The following is a 21,295-nucleotide window of genomic DNA, read 5'->3' as shown; positions in this document are numbered from 1 at the left end:
TTTTTAAAAAAATAGTAATTATTATTATTTTTTATTGTAGAACTAATTTGCCAAAAGAAGTAATGGGTTATCCTGATTATCAAATTGACATTGATACACCAAAAAGTTATTTAACTCGTACAGAAATATTAACGTTTTTAAACAACTATTGTAAGGATTTTAATCTTCGTCAATACATCAAGGTAAATTTAATTTTATTTAAAATATTTCTACATTTTTTAAAGTAAATAAATTAATAATTAAATTTTAGTTTTTGCACAATGTGATGATGATTGAACCAAGTGATGATGAAAGTAAAAAAAAATGGTTAATTAAAGTTAAAAATTTGGCTGATGGAGTTGAGAAAAATGAATATTTTGATGCTGTTATGATATGCAATGGTCATTACTTTGAGCCAAGTGTGTCAATAATTGATGGACAAGATAAATTTCAAGGACAACAATTACACAGTCATGATTATCGTGTGCCAGAAAAATTTGAAGGTAAAACAGTTGTTGTCATTGGAGCTGGACCATCAGGAATGGATTTAGCACTTGAAATTTCAAGTAAAGCTAAAAAAGTATTTTTGAGTCATCACAACAGAGATCCAATACATACAATTTTTCCAGAACATGTTATTCAAGTACCAGATGTTAAAAAATTTAATGAAAATGAAGCTGTATTTACTGATGGTCGTCGAGAAAAAATTGATGTTATATTTTATTGTACTGGTAAATATTCAATCAACCTCTTCAGCTTGCAATCATGAAGATAAAATTAAATTTTAAATATTCATTTATTTATTTATTTCAGGATACAAATATAGTTTCCCATTTTTATCAAGTAAATGTGGTGTCAAAGTAGATGACAACATGGTAACACCACTATGGAAACATTTATTGTCAATTGAAAATCCAACACTGGCATTTGTTGGTTTGCCATTTTACGTATGTGCCTTCAGTATGTTTGACTTACAAGTAAGATTTGTTTTTAAATATTGGCTTGGTGATAAGCAACTTCCAGCCAAAGACATCATGCTATCAGAAGAAGCTAATGAACTTGAAAGAAAAAAATTACAAGGCCTTGGTAAACGACACTTTCATATGATGGGCCCAGAACAAGGTGATTACTATGATGATTTATCAAATACTGCTGGACTCGAACATCTTCCTCCAGTTTTAACAAAATTACACAATGAAAGCAGTATGAGATTTTTGGATGATTTAGTTCACTATCGTGAGGATCGTTACAAAATAATTGATGATTTTAATTATGTTAAATTATAAATGTAAATTAAAAAACATTTTTATCATTTCCATTAATTATTTTAAACAATTTTGTCAATTTATCAGGTCAAATGTCCAATAAAATGTTGAAATTATATTTTTCCAGACAGTGATATTAAAAAAAATAATTAAAAAACTCAATTGTTATCATTAATAATTAAAATTAATCAAAAAATATTTCCTAATTAATGATTATATTTTTTAAATGTTTACACAATTATTTTTTTGATAATAATATCAATTATCTGTTTTTTTTTTTTTTCTTTTAATCGTAAAGCTGTGATTATATTTTTAAATTAAACAGTACCAGAGTGTACCACAGTCACGTCATCATTACACAACACTTTCACAATTTTTATCAATGAGTTGTGTTGGTGTGTAACATATACATACAAATGGTGATCAGCTGGTCTGTTGGTCACTTCTTGGCACTTGTTGTTGATCAATTTACTCTGTAAATCATTGTTGAATCATCAAGTCTTCTCAACAATTAAAAAATAATTCAATTTATCTTGTTGACGTGAGCAAGACAATTTATTTATAAAATAAAAATGAGAGTTGCAATTATTGGAGCTGGTGTTGCTGGGCTGAGTGCATTAAAAAGATGTATAGAAAATAAAGATTCACCAACAGCTAGCAATAAAATAACAGATGTTGTTTGTTATGAAAAAAATAATGAAGCTGGAGGTATTTGGGTATACACTGATGAGACTGGCATTGATAAATATGGATTGCCAGTTCATTCAAGCATGTATAAAAATTTGAGGTAATGTTTTTGTGATTTTAAAAATAATAGAAATTAATTTTTCATCAATGTTTAATTTAAATTTTTATATTTTAGAACTAATTTACCAAAAGAAGTCATGAGTTATCCAGGTTTTAAAAATGACATTGATCCAAATCAAAGTTATGTAACACGTTCAGCGATTTTGGATTATCTAGACAGCTATTGTAAACAATTTAATCTTCATCAATACATCAAAGTTAGTATGAATTTTTGTTATTTAAAAAATATAAATAATTATGCTATTAATTTATTGATGATTTACAGTTTTTGCATAATGTTGAGATGATTGAACCAACTGTTGATGAAGACAAAAAAAAATGGTTGATTAAAGTAAAAGATTTAGTTAATGGAGTTGAAAAAGTTGAATATTTCGATGCTGTTATGGTATGTAATGGTCATTACTTTGAGCCAAGTATTCCTGTAATTAAAGGACAAGAAAAATTTCAAGGACAACAAGTTCATAGCCATGATTATCGTGTACCAGAAGCATATGAAGGAAAAAAAGTTGTTGTTATGGGTGCTGGAAGATCAGGAATTGATATAGCTGTTGAAATTGCAAGCAAAGCGAGCCAAGTTTTTTTGAGTCATCATAATGTCAAGTTAATCAATACAATATTTCCAGATAATATTATTCAAGTACCAGATATTGTTGAGATCAATGAAACCGAGATAATATTTTCAAATGGACAACGTGAAAATGTTGATGTTATTTGTTGGTGCACTGGTAATAAATAAAATGAAGATAATAAATTGTTTAATTAAAATTAATATTAATTATTTTTCAGGATACAAATATGCTTTTCCATTTTTATCAGACAAATGTGGTGTAAAAGTAGATGACAACATGGTAACACCACTTTGGAAACACATGATATCAATTGAAAATCCAACACTTGCTATTATTGGTGTACCTTTTTATGTTTGTGCTTTTAACATGTGTGATCTTCAAGTTAGATTTGTTCTTAAATATTGGCTTGGTGATAAGCAATTTCCAGCCAAAGATATCATGATATCAGAAGAAGCTGATGAACTTGAAAGGAAAAAAAACGAAGGGCTATCAAAACGACATTTTCATCGAATGGGTCTAGCACAATCAAATTATTATGATGATCTAGCTAAAGTTGCTGGAGTTGAACAACTTCCACCTGTACTTGGTAAAATGCATGCTGACAGTGGCAAAAGATTTCTTGAAGATTTATCAAATTATCGACAAGATAGATACCAAGTTGTTGATGATTTTAATTTTATCAAATTGTAATTATCAATAATAATTAATGCATAAAATATATTTTGTACAAATAAAATATAATTCAATAATATTTAAAGATTTATTATTTATTTAAATAATTAATTTTATTATTTATTTATCATTTTATTATTTTTTTTTTTGTGGCGCTGTGTTTGCTAACGTGGCGCATATTCATGTGTGTGTCCTTGTAACTTTTTTTTTATTTATGTTGATTCATGTGTTGGTGGTAAAAAAATATATTTGTGAATTGCGACCGGTTTGTTATCAAAAAAAATTAATAAATTATCGCTTGTAATTAGACAAAATATATTTCGATCACCTTGTTTTTAATTGGTATTTTTAAAAACCATTTAAAAAGTCATCAATTAAGTGGGAATTTAAAGTTATCTCTTGTCAAAGCTTTGGTATGTTTTTCTATAAAAAAATTATAAATAATATATTTAAACAATTCATTATTTGAAGAAAAAAATTAAATAACATATTAAAATATTTAATTACCCTATTAACATATTATTTAGCCTTTTTTTTTTACATAAATTTAGCTTATAAACAATTTGTTTCTTTTTTTTTTTAAATAAAATATATTTGAGGTTATGTCATGATGATTTTAATGTTATTTTATAAATAGAACAAAAAATAAAAAATTCCACAATGATCTAGCATATATTTGTAAAAGTTGTTTGATATTAATATTAAATTCTAATTGTTATTGAAATTTTCAGAATATTGAAAGATAAAAACAATTAGCAAGATGGCAGTAAAAGGATTAGTATCAAGTATGATAAAATTTTTGACCCAACAACTTGAAGAGGGTGGAATAACAGATGATTCACGTGAAAGTCTTGAAGTTGTTATTCAATGTTTAGAGAGTGTTTATTCAGTACGTGCTGCAGATGCACCAGTTAATATTGATTTATTAAAAATATACGAAAATGCAATTGATGTTGCTGGACCATTATCAGCTCGTGAAGCAACACCTGAGGAAAAAGCACAAGCTGAATTACTCAAAAATAAAGGAAATGATTTGATGCAAGACGGAAAAACTCTTGAAGCAATTACTCAGTACTCCAAGTATGTTTATTTAATTTATTTGATATTAATTTAATAAATAATATCATGTTTATTAATTTGTTTTTGAATGTTTAGTGCTATAGAATTGGATAGACGTAATGCTGTATACTATTGTAATCGTGCTGCAGCATACAATAGACTTGGTAATTATCGTCGTGCAATAAAAGATTGTGAAACAACATTAGAAATTGATCCAACATATGGCAAAGCATATGGACGTATGGGTCTTGCATTTTCAAGCATGGAAAAACATAATGAAGCCAAGGATTGTTATAAAAAAGCACTTGAACTTGAGCCAGATAATGAGAGCCATAAAAATAATTTAGAATTAGCTGAAGAAAAATTAGCACAACAAGGAGTTGGTAATATGGGTATTGGTGGTGCTGGTGGTGTTGGTGGTTCTGGTATAAGTATACCTGGTTTACCAAATGTTGATCCAGCTTCATTTTTGAGTAATCCAACACTCATTGCTGAAACAATGGCTAATCCAGAAATACAAAATTTATTGAGAGATTTAATGAGTGGAAATACTGAACGTGGTGGTGTTATGGATGCCATTATGGAAGCGTAAGTTAAAATTTATTAATTATCATTAATTAAATATTTAATTTGTCTTCTTATTTTTATGTTTTATAGAGGTCAACAATTTGCATCACAAGTACAATCAGCAAGTCCAGAACTTTTTGATAATTTACGAAGACAAATGGGAGGTGGAAATGGACCAAACAATCCTGATCCATCTCAACAAAATTAATAATCAATTAACAAGACCGATTCATTAATTTTTTAAAAATAATATTACAAAGAAAAAAATTAAAAATCATTCATTTGTTTTTAAAATAAATAAATCATGTTTTATCATTTTTCTTTCTTGTAATTTGTAAAATAATCTTTTTTTTTTATACACAACAGTAGAATGGTTTTTTTTTTTTAGTTAAAATTGACGATGTAATAATATTGAAAGTGACAAACATATGTAACTAAGGATAAACAATACAAAATGTCTAAATTTCTTCAAAAAAAAAATCGAAATTTTTATTTATTGTTGGAAAAAAAAAAATTTATTAATAATTCAAAGCAACTAATTGTAATTGTTTATATTATTTTTAATTTATTAATTATTGTAAATATATTTTTTTTTTGTATTTTAAAGAGCCACTAGAGAGCGCTTTAGTCATCAATGGCGGTTTTCGCGGGATAATGCTTGCGCAAGTGCCAACTGGTCCAACCGGCTGTGTGTATTACTCGTTGACACAATCGCGCTCACATTTTTTTAACAATAATTATTACATATTTACTAAAAAACAACCATCATAATAATATAAAAATAATTCTCAATTATTATAAATAAGTTTATCGATATAAGCTCAATCATTAAAAGTTACATCGTGCCTGAAAAAGTGTTAAAAAAGCCAAAATAAATTTGTGAAATTTCACTTCAAGAAGAAAAAAAAAAAATAAGTTCAACGGGCGTTTTCATATAGGTATATTAAAGTGAATTGTTAACAACACGTGTAATTATTATGTGCAATTTGGAGTAAACAGCATTTGGATATATTTATTGTAACAAATAACAACAACATCTTTAAACAATAGGTAAAAAAATACACAATAAAAAAAAAAAAATAGAATTATGTTTCTTTTGATTGAGGTAATATTTAAAACCTAATGCCAATAAATTGATTAAAATTAATAATATTTTTTTTAATGAAAATGAGTAAATCATTTGAGGTCACGAGGTATTTTTTTTTTTTTTTCTTTCTCAATTGTGTGTGTGTGTATGTGTGGAATGTGATAAGTAAAAAACTGTTGCACATTTTGGTCTGCCAGATGCTGCCCTCTAGTAAATAAAAACTTTAGGCTCTTGCTCCAAATCAAAACAAAAATATCATACAAAAAAAAATAAATAATAAACAAAATTAAAACGTCAAATATCCTAAAAGTATTTAATTAATTTTTTAAAATAATTTAATTATTATCTTGTTTATTTTTCCTTTTTATCATCTATTTATTTATTTATTTTTTTGAGATAAATATTTTCGCTCAATAAAGTCCAGTTATCACCGACAAAACATGAACTTAATAAATAAATTTATTATACAATAAAAACAAGAGTCAGTAAACTCTGATGATACAATAGCTCATCTTATTTTTTCTATATAAAAACCAATTAAATATATTTTTAATAAAATAACTTTGTTTATTGTCTTTACAATAAATTTCATAGAAATAAAATAAACTAAACTTTTAGAATTGCAAAACAATGAGGACTCCCAGAGCGTGAGAATAATCTGATTTTATTATTCTGCCATGTTTATAATTTATCTGTGTTGTTATTATTATTTTTAAAATAATATTTATTATTCAAGATGTTTATATATTTTTTTTGAATAATAAATATATGTATCTTGATGATCAAATGATATTTTAAATTATTTATCTTTTAAATTTATCAAATGTAAAATTTTTTTAATTTATAAAAAAAATATTTAACAAGTAATTTTTTAGTTTAGAAAAAAACATTTAACAATCTTTTAGTTTAGAAAAATATTTAGCTAGTTTTTTTATTAGTTTATAAAAATATTTTTTAAATATTTGGTAAATTTATTAAACAAATTTTAATTTTCGAAATAATTCTATGGACTTTTTCTAACATGATTTATTTGAGTTTGTTTTTGTTCCATTTGGAGTAATCTGTTTGTAAATCTTCAATTAAATATTTTCATTATAAAAATATATAGAATAGATCAAAAAAAAAAAAAAAAAATTTTAACAAATGTATGTCTGGGTCTCTTTACGAGTACATAAGTTACTCTGTAGAAATATCCGCTTGGCAACAGTGCAATATAGTTGTTTTTTATATTTTTTTTTTGTGCTCAAAAACAACACGATGCTGACTCGTTTGGAAGCACCCAGAGAGTATTCAAGTTATATGTATACAACACTCAAGTCTCAGAACACTCGGCCCCCTTATTTCCTCATTTTTTATTTTTTTATTTCACGTCTGGAGGCTTTTTCCAGAGCTCAGCATATCGTGATACACTTGGACCCTCAACATGCTATATATCTAACTTGTTGTTTTGTCTGAAACCTATCAAGAAACCCTTAAATATTTTCTCAGTATTTATATTTTTTTATACTTTATAAATATTTCTTTACCGTAATCATATTTTTCTTATTATTTTCGAAATACATATTATCTTTTTTCATTTATTCTGCCTCTGGGATTTTTCAGAAATCATTCAAACTTGCAAATTAAAATTTAACTGAATTTCAAGAATTACTATTGATTGCTACAAAAGTTCAGGATAAAATTTCCTTTGTACTTATTGAAATAAAATTAATAATAATAATATCAACAGGACGTGGCTTTCCTGTTGATGATCACGCTCCCATGAATCTTTGTCAGCTTTTGATGGTGTTTTTATTTTCCGTCTACCATGACGATCAGCACATTTCCGTCAGCTCTTTGGGGTCTAAATTTACTTTTTTATTTATTTATATTTCTCTTTGTTTATATTTATTTATATTTTCATTGTTGAAAAATAATACAAATTTTATCTTAAATTAACATTTTATTTATGATTAAAAAAAAATTGATTATTTTTAGACGCAATTATATATATCTATTTTTAAATAATAATATTTTATTTTTAATTTCTATTTATTCAAAAGTTATATAAAATATATATTTATTAAAAATAAAATAAATATAAATTGAATTGAGTATTTTTAAAAATAATAAAACTTGTTTTTCTTTTTAGTTTAAATAAATATTATTTTTTGATATTTTAATAATGTTTTTTTTTTTTTTGTTTTAATTAATATATCTATTTTAATTTTATAATATTAGCTGGAGTTTAAAACACATATAATAATTCAAACTTTTATCAATAATTATTTTTAAAAATAAATAATAAAACAAACAACTTTCAATTCAACGCGGTGTAATAGCCAATGAATATTAACATTTTAATTTATTTATATTGTTTTTATATTATAAATATTCATGATTAAATATTTTTTTTTTTAAATTGCATATAAATAAAATAAAAGTAGGCTTCCAGCTGCTGTTTTTCATCACATCTGCCGCTCCGACAAAAATGCCATAGGTTCCCATCCAAAATTTTTATGCTTCCAAAATATCCAGCTCCAAACTGACTCCAAAATAATCAACAAAACCTCAACAATAAAAATTTCCAATTCAAAAAAATCTTCTTATTTTTTATAATAATATATAAGTATTAATTATATTATTTTTTTTTCTTATATTTTTTTTTTCAACTTGGCTTCGCTCTTTGTCCGATGGAAATTAAATATTATATGGGTTTTTTTTTCCAGTATAACTTGAGTACTTCCACCAGCTGTTACATTAATTTTTTTTTCATTTTTTTTTCTACCCGTATATCCTGTTTTTGACTAAAAACCGAATGTCCCCAATTTTCAAATCGTAGGTGGATTTCATTACTTTTAACAAAATAAAAAACGAAAAAAAAAAAAATATATATTATCCTTATGTATTTGTCGACATGCGTCAATGTAGAAAAAAAAAAAAATCAAACTGGAAAAGCCTGTATGGGATTTTTATTCAGTCTCCACAGCAGGTAGGAAATTTCGTAAGTAAAAAAAAAAAGCCTAGAATAGAAAATCTGAGTTGGAAAAAGAACAAAAAAAAAAAATAAATAAAGATCCTTTTTGGTTACCTGCTGTCACTATAGTCCTTTTCAAAACTTTGTATTTATATATTCTATTATTTTTCTTCAACAGCTGAGAGTTGGAACCTGTCTTTTTTATATTTATAAAATTTTTTTATTCTTATTTTATATTTCCCTTGTACTCATTCATTTACATCAAGATCACGTTGTAAATTCTCAGCATGTGGAAAATATATTTTCTCATGATGAATATATCACTATTATTATTATCATTTTAATTTTATCTCATATCATTTACGTGAGTGTGTTTGTGTGTGTATTTAAAAACACACAAAAATAGATACATATTTACTTTTTATATAAAAAATAATAAAAAACATCAAGTTACTCATAGCTGGTTACAAAATTATTTTTACTCCATCTCATGACATTCCAATGTCATGAAAATATATATTTTTTTTTATTATTACAATACAAATATTTTTAAATTTCCTCTTAATCTTTTTTATAATAACTTCTTGACTCTTCTTTTGATAAAAAATTTACGGCTCGTGATGATTAACAAAAATACACGAAATATTATTCAATATATAATCTATAAATATTTTTATTTACTCATTTTTATATATTAACTGCGCAGAATATTTTTTTTTAATTTTTATAGCCCCATACCAAAATGGTCGTTTATCCAAACTTTGATAATTTTTTTTTTCTTTAGATATATATTTCTCTCTCCCGACTTCGTGACAATAATCACGTAAGCAAACGGGTTGATTTTCTTTTGGACTTATGACTCGCAGTTTTACTGAATAAATTTAATTTTTTTTTTTCTTTAAAAAAAACATAATTTTATCTTTCTATCTCTGTTGAGTGTGAGTCAGCTTGTGTGTACTTATTTACTTATGTGTGTTGATGAGATGTGTTCGATGATGCCATCAAATGAAAAAATATACAAAAAAAAAAAAAATAAATTTTAATAGCCATATTGAGTGAAAACATACGTGTTAAAAAAAAAATATAAAACACATATTTATATATATCGCAATACTCGATTTTATTTTGGAAAGGATTTGAACTCGCAACACTGCAGACGCTTTCTCTGATGTATATACTTTCTTATCCTTAATATTATACTTGAAATAATAAAAATAAATAAATTAAAGAATAAATTACCTTTGTCTTTTAGAAGATATATAAATTTTATTTTATTTTTTTTTTATCATTTACTTGTAATTATATATATTTTCTTTGAATTTAAATTTTAAAAAATAATAATTTATTATGAAATTATTTGTTTTTATATTTTTTATTTATAATTATTAGAAAATATATATAACTGTTTGTATGATGAATTTATTTTGTATTAGAAAAAAAAATTTTTTTACAGCTATGTTTTCAGTATAAAGACGAAAGAAAAAAAAATAATGTTTGTATATGAAACTGTAACAGACAATGTTGTATTATTATGATATTTATTTTTAATGATTGTATGATATTATCTCAGCAAGTTTAAAAAGTTCAAAGTAAAATATAATAACGAAAAAATATATTTACCTGATGTATATATATATAGTTTTTCTTAGTTTGGTTTACGGTTATTAAGGTCGTCACTTGGTTGACTTTTCTTTCTCAAGTTTGTTAGTTAACGGTGTCGATGTTGTGAACGAGATCCTTGGGTCATTCTTAACCGTCTCTTGTATTTTATTATAAATATATAAAATATACATTGCAATAATATACAATGAGCACAACACTCTTTCATCAATTTACAGTTTTAAATCGATATTTTTAAATATATATTTCTTCGTATTTTTTTTCAACAGAGACCATCGGGTCGTTTGCCTTCTACTTTTTATTTTTATCTGAATATATCAATATATATATAAAATGATAATAATATGCTCGTATAGGAAATAACAAAATTGAAAAAAATATATATATTTTAGTTTTTTATATTAAAATCGAAGGTTATAGCAAGTCGTTTTATTGGCTGAATTATTTAAAACATATACAGCTCTTTTAAAAACCTTCTGTATAAGATTTTAAAAAATATCATTCGAAAATATACACTTTGTTGAAAAAAAAATACATTTTTCAATTACTTCAAAAATATATTTCTGCAAAAAATCTGTACGACAAAATAAGTGTGCAGCGATTACTAAAAATAAAAAAAAAACTATCAGTCTAATTAACAAGCAAATAAATAAAAATTATCACTACCATGATTACGAAATAATTATATCAACTCTTGGATAAAATATAAAACGATAAATATAAAAAAAAAAATAATTAATCTGTAGAAAATAAATTTAAAATATATATGGGCGTTCAAGTTGTTTGAGAATATTCTCGTATATATTTCCCCAAAGCCCGTGTCTCGTCTGTATCCCATTAAATATGCGGGTTTCTAACAACATTGATATTTAATGTGACGGGGGGTGTATATGTGCGAGCTGAAATTGCAAAAAAAAAATAAAAGAAAAAATCAGCAGCAATGGCATTTAGATGAGAGAGTAATACTGTAAATTTCTCATTAAAAAATTTATAACTATTACCAGATCCATAGCTATACATATCCCCTAAAAAAAAATGAAAAAAAAAAAAAAACATTTATTATCTATGACTTGACATTACCATTAGATATACACACAAAGAAAATACGCCAATTTATTCACGATGTTAAATTTCGTGTGTGGGCTTGAATCTTTATTTTATATTTTTTTTTTCCTCAATATAAATTTTCTTGTTGTTGCTATGACGTTGATAAAATAATTTGATAAAATTCATATAAAAAAATTATTAATCATCAGAAAAAAAAAAATAAATATAATAAAATTAATTAATTAATTTAGAAAAAAAATATTATCATTATGATACCATTAAAAACAGTTAAAATAATATTTAAAAAAATAAATTTAAAATATGTTTTTTGGAGCCCTGTATAATTTTCATAATATCTAATTTTTTTTATTCAATTTTGGAGTAAATTTTTTGGAGTGTATGTATTTTAATTTTTTGAAAGACTAAAGGAGAGACAGAGAGAGATGCTTTGTCCCCTGCAGACATGTATTTTATTTTTTTCTTTTTTGTTATTGATAAAAAGAGATAAAAATAATAAAAATAATAATAAAGCTAGGGTCTCGGATATTTCCCCTCTTTATTCGCATAAGGCATTATCCCGAGCTCGGTCACAGCTGCTTGTTTTTTTATACATGTACTCATTTGTGCGCTAACAAAACTGCGCAGAATCAACAAATATTATGTCACGTGATGAAAAATAATACTCGAGTGGGAATTAAAATACGGGCATTTCATTGGTTCATATATTATACCACCACTATAACACGGAGACAAAGAATACAAGATATAACTTGCTCCGCTTGCTCCAAACCCGTCGATTTTCGTAGCCATTAGAAAGTCCTCGGATGTTGTAAGCCTCGCGTCGTGCTTATAATTATAATTATTATTTTTTTTCCATAATAATAATAATTGCATTTATTATCAATAAAAAAAAAAAACAAAAAATTATTTAAAAATATTTAAAAAAATAGTAAAATCAATTAAAAAAAAAAAATTTTAATTTACTCAAAAAAGTCAGTTGAATTTTTTTTTTATTCTGGAGTATTCCATTTTCAATTATTTCACTCAAAAGTTGATTGTTTGACTTTTTTTTTTTTTTATTTGTGCATCAAGTGTTAAGTGTGTTATTCAAAAATTAATAATTAATAAATGCAAAAATAAATAACTGCATATTTTAAGCATTAGCCGTGAGAAAAATAAAAAAACGTAATTTTATTTTTTTCCAATTACTGGGCGACGCCATTTTGATAAAAACCGTGGCCATTTGGAAAGTTTGAGTCCGTTGCGCATCGTGACCCCTGGGCTAAAAGCATAACAATAATAAAATAATAATAATAAAGGCAAACAACAACAACAACAACAACAACACAGGTTTTAAATTAAAATAGAAAAACAAAAAAAAAGAGATCATAAAATTGCAAATAATTTATAAATTAAAGAAAAATAAAAAAAAAAAAAATTAAATAATAATAAAATAACAATTGATAATCAACGGCATCATAATGAGGCTAGAAATAGTGTCAGCGGCTGATTTTCTTGTTCATTTATTACGTTTACAAGCTGGTCAATTGACTGAACGTCAACTTGAATTATTCAAAGCATCATTGAGTGATGTATTACGTAGACGTTATCATGATCATTGGTTTCCAGATAAACCAAATCGTGGTTCTGGCTATCGTTGTATACGTATTAATGGTAAAATGGATCCAGTTATTGCACAAGCTGGTGCAAACGTTGGCTTATTACCAGCAGTATTACACCATTTATTTCCATCAGAGCTTACAATGTGGATTGATCCCGCTGAGGTATCATATCGTATTGGTGAAAATGGTTCAATATGTGTACTCTATGAAAGAACAGAACCAATTGATGATGAATTAACACAAAGACCATCATCATCATCATCATCAACATCATCAAATTTTTCAAATTCATCATCAATGTCATCTGGTGGATCACCATCACATTTAACAACACATCAACATCATCAACAACTACAACAACAACAACAACAACAACAATTTGAAAGTTGTAAGGATTCATTGATACTTGAACATGCACAATTTAATGAGCAAATTGCTGCATTTGTATCAAGTTGAATGATTTATAGTTTTTAATAATAATTTTATTATTACAACTATTAATTAATCAATCAACAAATTTATAATATTACCATTACACAATTTTATGATACTTGTGTTTCCTCGTGTTGTTTCGCCCAAAATTATTTCTTTATTTATATTTTATTATAAATCATTATTATATCAACAATATGATATGATAAAAATTGTATTTTTTAAAATGATAAATTGTGCAAAAAATCGTACTAGTTATTATGCATATTTTTAATTTTAAAAACAACAACAACAACAACAAATTTATTTAAAAAATACATTTGCCGTTATCTTGATAATATTGGCATAAATGTTTTTTTTTTTTTTTCAACTCATTTTGACAAAGTGAGTGGGTAACAACTTGGTCGCCATGTTGGACGCTTCTCGTTCATTCGTCATCACCCTCAACGAAATTTAACATCAAAAAAAAAAATGCTGAGAACCAAGTCCGTCCACCTGACTCATCTATAAAGTTGAAAAAAAAAAAAAAAAAAACTACTACTTGGACAAAGGCATCATGCGATCAACATCATTGATTTCAACATAATAATTATTAATCTACTGATTCACCGGTTTTAATGATTTTTTTTTGTTTCTTTTCTTCCCAGTGAGAAGAGATTTCGATATCACATCGCGTTCAAGCTCCATCAAAGATCAATTGATTTTAATAATCAACAAAAAAAAACATATTGTCATTTAATTATTGATAAATTATCAAGTAGAAATTTTAATAATTAATAGTACACATACACATACACAAATAATAATTATTATAATATAAATATTGTGCTGAAAAAAATAACAATTATCACGTCGATCGTACCACCGTCATATTAACATCAAATCGCTCTAAATTTAAAAAAATATTAAATAATAAAATACACTTCAATGTGTAAATGTATATAGACACATAGTGTATGTAGATTGTCCTTGTGACGTTTTATTGTATATTACATCCTGTGAAACAGCTGTGATTTTTCTTCGTAAAAAAAATATAATGTTTAAAGCAAAAAAAAAAAAAATAATGAGTGAGTAAAATTGAAGAGTACATGATGATGTTTGAATGAAGATTTATTTATTATTAATTTTTTTATGTATGTCAATTTGCGTCATTTTTTTCAAGATAATAAATTAAAACATTGATTGTTTTTGTTCTTGCGCTGAGAATTATAATTAATGTTATCGAAAAAAAAAAAATATTGATAACATAAATATTGACCTCAGACACTTTGCAATGCCATTGAGAACGTACTTTTTTTAAAAAAAAACAATTTTTAATAATTAATGTTCCTCAAATCTTGTCATTTAAATTCAATAGTTTATTTTTTTTTTTTTTTTAATAATTTTTTATTATCACTGCAATTTTATTATAATAGCTATTTGTTTTATTTCGACTGATACATTGAATAATTGTTGATGAATGAATGCAAGTTTAAATGATAATGGCAAAATATTAAAATGGAAATACCATTACGTTCGCAGATTAATCGTTCCGATTTATTAAAAAGTCTATTTAATAAATTTGAAATTGAAATTTAAAAAAAAAAAAAAGAGTATTTATTGGTCGTCGTTATTCGGCGCTTGGACGAAGGCTCTGTGTACGTAGCAACTAGTTAAAACCACTGTGATTATCATTATAAGCGTATAGAGATATAATAATAGAATTTAAAAGAAAAAATTATGCGCGAAAAAAAGACAATATTTAAACAAAATATAATGTTAATCTCTGTACGTTAAATCGCGTCTGAACAAAAAAGAAAAAAAAAAAAAAAAACATCTCAACAAGAATATATTTAATGATGTATATTTGTAATTTAAAAAACATTTATAAATATATATTGTCAAACATGATGGTACAATTGAGCACGTATATAGAAATTTTAAGAACAAACAAAAAATTAATTAATTAATTCGTCCTAATTTACGCCGGATATTTGTCGATAGAAAAAAGTTTTAAATACTACAACAAAATTACGATTAAATTTTGTCATTAAACATTTTTTGTTTCAATTACAATTTTATATTATTTTGAATTTATTAATTTTTATAATTAATTTATAAATCGAAAAAAAAAAAAAAAACAAATTGTACTAAATGATGATATATTTATGTAAGCTTTAAGTATTTTTTATTTTTCTTTATTTTCATTATATTATTGTTATAATTTCACATAACATAGATTATTATTAATCATTTTAAAAAACAACATGTACAATTTATTCAAAGTGACTAAAACTGATATAATATTTATTAACAAAAAAATAAAAAACGTGGCATTTATCTGCAATTTAAAAATATATATTGTACTCTGGTATAATAATTAATTATTCCACGAATAAATTGTAATTATCTATATATAAAAACACAAAAAAAAACCAACATACTCTTCACGAAAAAATTGTAATTATATACATTGAGTCCTTCAGGAAGAATTTGTACAAAATAAAAAAAAAAAAAAAAAATATAAAGCTGGCTGAAAAATATTGGTCCAGCGAGTCTGTGATTTTAGCTTGGTTAATTCAGTATTTTTTTAAATAAAGAAAAATAAAAAAAAGTTTAAAATATGAGAAAAATAATAAAAAAATAATAAAGATATATATATAAATGTAATTTACAAAGAAGAAAAATAAAAAAATAAAAAAAAAAAAGGACAAAATCGAAACGATGTAATGAATAATAACAAAATTGCGAACGAATATTTGAGTGAATGGATGAGAGAAATTAATTGTGTTTGAGTGATAAGTGACTTGAATGATAATATACAAAAAAAAAAATGAATAAATATATATTACTGACGAGGGATTATTAATAAAGGGGTGTGAAAAACAAAACGTGATATTGTGACAAATTTGGCGGGGTTAATTTAACAACAAATACACAACAACGATAGTCGTGATGTTTATGTTGATGATAATATTGTTGATGCATTTCCAAATAGCAATCATGTCAATGGCAATTCGTGAATGCTAAACCCCAATTTAATTTTAATACTTTTTTTTTTTTTTTCTAATTTCTGATCATACTGATCTTTTAAACGCGTGATATACAGTAAATATATTTATAATTTTTTTTTTCTTCTTTCTTTTTGTATAATTTTTATGTTTGTATAAAATTATTTCTGCACATGTTGCATAATTATTTTATATTTCATTCAATTTGTAAATTACTATATTTTTTTTAATTAAAAAAAAAATAAAAAATAAAAAAAAAACAACAAATATTATAATTATAAATTCGTAAAGAAATAAAAACAAAAAAAAATTATTTAAAAAATAATCTGGTCTTTGTAAAATTTAATTTTATACTTTTGTTTTTTTTTTTTTTATTTTTTTTAAAAAAAGGTGATATATTGAATTATATGACCAGGTGATGAAATAATTATTTTCTTTTATTTTTTAAATTAAAAATCATGAATGTTTGAGAGATGTGTGTCTGATTAAAAGAAAAAAAAATAAAATAAATCCAAGGTAGCTTTGTCGTTGAAGCATAATTTTTTCATGTCATTTTAATTATTAGATGATCCAATTGATTTCAATGACAAATTAAAAGATATATTCATAATAATTACAAAAAAAATATTACAAAAACAAAAAAAAACAACACACATGACTCAGTTTTTATTAAAAAGAAATATTAATAATTCAATAAATCAGTATAATAAATTTTTAAACTATAAATAATTATAAATTGAATAAAAAAAAAAAAAAAAAAACGTACAGACGTGGAATAAAACCACGCACATTTAAAAACATGGAAATTAAAATTTACAAAAATCACACATGCAGCAGACTTCTACGAGGAAACACTCGAATCCCTTAGACATGTAGGTTCACTATAATTATATAATATTATATCTATTATATAAAAATAAATATATATTATATATACATATAAATATATATCAGTGTATAATTATATTAGTCGATAAGTTACGAATGAAGAAAATGAAAAATAAAAACGTAAGAAACAAGTTAATAAAGAAAATAAAAAAATATAATTTCCCGCTTGTACATATAAACCGTGAGCTCGAAAAAAATAAAAAAATCTTTTAAAAAAAAAAGTCAACAATGATGAAGAACAAAAAATAAAACAAAAAAAAAATCTAATTTTTTCGACTGTTTTTGTACAGAAATAATAAATAAAAAATATAAAAAAAAAATAAAAAAATAAATACAAAAGGCCTTGTGCTTATGGAATTTAATGAAAAAAATTTAAAAAACTGTCTTTTTTTTTTTCTTTGATATTTAAATATATTATTTATAATTTATTTATAATTATCAAATCAAAAACTACCATCACCACCACTCCTCCTCTTCTTGTTCCAGTGTCATTTTAAATAATCAAAATAATTATTAGCAAAAATGTTTTTTTTTTTTTGAGCAAATTTAAATAAATAATAAATAAAAATAATATGAGAAGAGAAAGAACAACGAACCGGGCTGGGGATCGATTGGAGCCAACATTTGGACGACCTACAAGCGCACGCAGAAATCATCTACACCATCAACAACAACACATATATACCATTTGGTAGTCAACGTGTTGGGAGGAGGTCATCATCGGTTGTTGCCCTGGCTCATTCTATACCCTCTTGGCCTCGCAAAAATTTACGTCTATTATTCATAATAATTTTTAATAATAACTCCACATGATCATTAATAAAAAATATATTATTAAATTTTAAAAAACATTTAAGTAGTATCTTATCAAACAATAAATAAATATATATTTGCCTCAATCAAACAAAGCATAAATAAATATTTAAACAATTGTAATTAACACCTATATATGAATCTTTTTTTTTTTTATTTAAATTATATATTATATATTTTTATGTTACGTTAGTATATTTACTTATGAAATATTTTAAAATATTATTTACAGTTTGTTTGTTGATGATGATTAAAGAAAAAATTATTATTTCTTTGATTAAAAAATGAAGGATGATGATGCTGTTGTAGTTATTGATACTCGAGGCTGTGATGATCATGATGATGATGATAACTGCTTGAATCAATTGGAGCATCGTCAGATCAATCAAAATGAACTTGATGGATATGTCTATCGAGGGGAAGGCAACGCCAATCTCGTCATATCATTACCATCAGTAAGTCCTCTCAAAAATAAAGCAATAATAAATTTATTTATTTAATAATATCGTGTATTTTTAAATAATATTATTGACCTTATATTGTCATTGATAGTTTTTATCTTAAATTTTTTTTTTATTATTTTAGCTAAATTCGTAACGTGACGCATTATTTAGAGTTTTAAAAAATAATTTATTTATTTATTTTCTAGTCACCACGTCAACGTTTTTTTTATTGATTTGTTTCTTTACACATTCATCGTATCGTGCTAAAATCAGATTGTCGTTGAATAAAAAAATAAAAAATATTTAGAAAATAATACAAGAAGACAATTCTTATAGCCAATTGTTTTTTTTTTTAAATTATTTTTCTTCATTGTTTTTTAACTTGACGTACTTGAAATAATTTCGTTGTGAGAATACAAAAGAGAAAATATACAAGAGGTGTAAAAAAACGACATTTACAATACCTATGATTATTTTTTTTTATTATTTGTTACAGACAAGGAGTGTATTAAGATTTCGCAAACTAACATTGGATTATGATGATGAAAATCATAATGATAATTATAAAAAAAAAATAAATTTCGAAATGAAATTTTATAATAAATTTATTAAAAAACATATGAATGGATTTTCTAGTGTTGGCGAATTAATTTATTGTCCAACAAATATTATTGATGATTGGAATATTAAAGTTGAAGGATTACGACCAGGTAAATTATTATTAATTATTATTGTTAAATTAAATTAATATAATAATGCTTTTATTTATTGTTATTTTAGAACAAAGAAAAAATAAATATATTTATGAAAATATTGCAATGAAATTGCCAGACTATTCACTACTTCCTGAGTACCTTGATGATAATTTAACAAGGAAATCAAATTATTGCATTGAAATTAAACCAAAACAAGGATTTGTACCTGAAGGAGATAGATTTATTGAAAAATGTCCATATTGTCTTACTCAATTTTACAAGGTAATTAAATTTGATATAAATAAATTAATAAAATATTATAATTATTATTTGTAAAATTTATTTTTAGTTGGCTGTTGAAAAAATTAAAGAAACAAGTAAATATTGTCCATGTGATTTATTTTCGGGTGATGAAAAACGTATGAAAAAAGCAATATTTAACCTTGTGGATTCACCTCAAAATAATTTAATATTATTTAAAGATGGTACACGTATTTGGGGTGATGGTTACCATCGTGATGAATTAAAACGGTTATTGACCGAATGTTTTTCATCGGATGATAAAGTCGAGGACAAACTGTGTAATTTAATAATCAAGGCATTACTACGACCTCTTTCAAAGCCTTCAATTTTTTTAAACAATAATAATTCATTAAAAAAATATCATAATAATTTATTTGAATATTATAATATTAATTTAACTAAATTTAATAATTTTATTGAAAATAAAAAATGTAATTTTCAGTATAATTATTTACAAGAAGGTTGTGTTTTAGATAAGCTATATAAATTACAAAAATTACATGATACAAATTTATATGAAATTTATAATATTTATCAAAAATATAGCAATATTAATAATGTTAATTTATATTTTGATAATAATGTTAATGATGATATTATTAGATTAAGAAATTATCTATTATTTTCAACAGCAAGAGATTGTTCAATACTTTTTTCATTTCGTAAAATTGATTTGTAAGTTTTTGCATTATTTTATATGTCATTAATTAAATAATTAATTTGTTTTTTAAATTTATATTTTACAGATGTGATTTGTCAAAATATCCAGCATCAAATGTAATATCAAGCCAAGATCAGAGTCATCATTTTGTCTTTAACATTGGGGTCACAGATTTGGATCCAAAAAACCTCGAAAGTATTAAAAAACATCATCAACAATTTATAAATTCAATCAATGCCATCAACATAATAAATTAACAATATAAAAAATCCAAAAATATAAATAATATATATATATTTATTTATAATAAAAAGTATATTTGTTAAATGAAAAAATAAAAAAACGTAATTTATTTTATTGACCTTCAAACACTTATGATCATTCATAGTTTTTCAGCATTGAATAAAAACAATAATAATATCAAAATCGATAGTGTTGTTTGCATACATACATGCATATATATTTGTTTTTTTTTTTACATAAGCCTTGGGGTAGTGTAGGAGAGAAGAGACCTTATCGAATTTTATGAATGGCCCCAGAATTCTTGAACGAAAATACTCCCCTCTTTTAATCTACCCTCTTAAAAAACATAAATAAAATAATTATTTCAATGACAACTAACTCATTCAAGTATTGAACAATAAAAAAATATAAATTATCAATATTTTCCGCCAACTAGTATTATAAATTAATGTTTTTTAATTAATTTTTTTTTCCATTAATTTATTCATATTTTTTTAAGGTTATATGTTTGTTATTATTTACCCCGCCCAATGCGACTGAAGCGCCACTCTCTTTCTCTCTCTTGCTTTTTTCCTTG

At 24.2% G+C, this 21,295-nt stretch overlaps 5 protein-coding genes across 5 annotated transcripts; all 5 read left to right on the top strand.

Moving 5' to 3' along the window:
• The first annotated feature begins 39 nt into the window (after nucleotides 1-39).
• LOC122857662 (flavin-containing monooxygenase FMO GS-OX-like 2) lies at nucleotides 40-1,401 on the top strand. Its single transcript, XM_044159939.1, has 3 exons — nucleotides 40-182; nucleotides 251-710; nucleotides 793-1,401. The coding sequence occupies exons 1-3, from the start codon at nucleotides 63-65 to the stop codon at nucleotides 1,263-1,265; spliced, it is 1,053 nt and encodes a 350-aa protein (XP_044015874.1). The 5' UTR covers nucleotides 40-62; the 3' UTR covers nucleotides 1,266-1,401.
• A 187-nt stretch (nucleotides 1,402-1,588) lies between these two features.
• On the top strand, nucleotides 1,589-3,369 carry LOC122857658 (senecionine N-oxygenase-like). The gene is made up of 4 exons (XM_044159933.1): nucleotides 1,589-2,031; nucleotides 2,107-2,248; nucleotides 2,317-2,776; nucleotides 2,838-3,369. The coding sequence occupies exons 1-4, from the start codon at nucleotides 1,817-1,819 to the stop codon at nucleotides 3,308-3,310; spliced, it is 1,290 nt and encodes a 429-aa protein (XP_044015868.1). The 5' UTR covers nucleotides 1,589-1,816; the 3' UTR covers nucleotides 3,311-3,369.
• Nucleotides 3,370-3,511: 142 nt separating this feature from the next.
• Nucleotides 3,512-5,451, top strand: LOC122857666 (small glutamine-rich tetratricopeptide repeat-containing protein alpha-like). Its single transcript, XM_044159944.1, has 4 exons — nucleotides 3,512-3,705; nucleotides 4,024-4,372; nucleotides 4,448-4,939; nucleotides 5,009-5,451. Exons 2-4 carry the CDS (start codon nucleotides 4,053-4,055, stop codon nucleotides 5,124-5,126), a joined length of 930 nt encoding a protein of 309 aa, XP_044015879.1. The 5' UTR covers nucleotides 3,512-3,705; nucleotides 4,024-4,052; the 3' UTR covers nucleotides 5,127-5,451.
• Nucleotides 5,452-5,558: 107 nt separating this feature from the next.
• Nucleotides 5,559-20,818, top strand: LOC122857656 (inositol-pentakisphosphate 2-kinase). The gene is made up of 6 exons (XM_044159930.1): nucleotides 5,559-5,968; nucleotides 18,606-18,828; nucleotides 19,313-19,526; nucleotides 19,597-19,793; nucleotides 19,861-20,489; nucleotides 20,561-20,818. The coding sequence occupies exons 2-6, from the start codon at nucleotides 18,658-18,660 to the stop codon at nucleotides 20,730-20,732; spliced, it is 1,383 nt and encodes a 460-aa protein (XP_044015865.1). The 5' UTR covers nucleotides 5,559-5,968; nucleotides 18,606-18,657; the 3' UTR covers nucleotides 20,733-20,818.
• LOC122857679 (protein BTG2-like) lies at nucleotides 12,234-17,297 on the top strand. Its single transcript, XM_044159965.1, has one exon. It carries the CDS (start codon nucleotides 13,110-13,112, stop codon nucleotides 13,704-13,706), a length of 597 nt encoding a protein of 198 aa, XP_044015900.1. The 5' UTR covers nucleotides 12,234-13,109; the 3' UTR covers nucleotides 13,707-17,297.
• Nucleotides 20,819-21,295: the final 477 nt, after the last annotated feature.

The sequence above is a fragment of the Aphidius gifuensis genome, linkage group LG5, assembly GCF_014905175.1.
Source record: "Aphidius gifuensis isolate YNYX2018 linkage group LG5, ASM1490517v1, whole genome shotgun sequence".
Lineage (NCBI taxonomy): Eukaryota > Metazoa > Arthropoda > Insecta > Hymenoptera > Braconidae > Aphidius > Aphidius gifuensis.
This window is presented reverse-complemented; position numbering and strand designations above follow the sequence as displayed.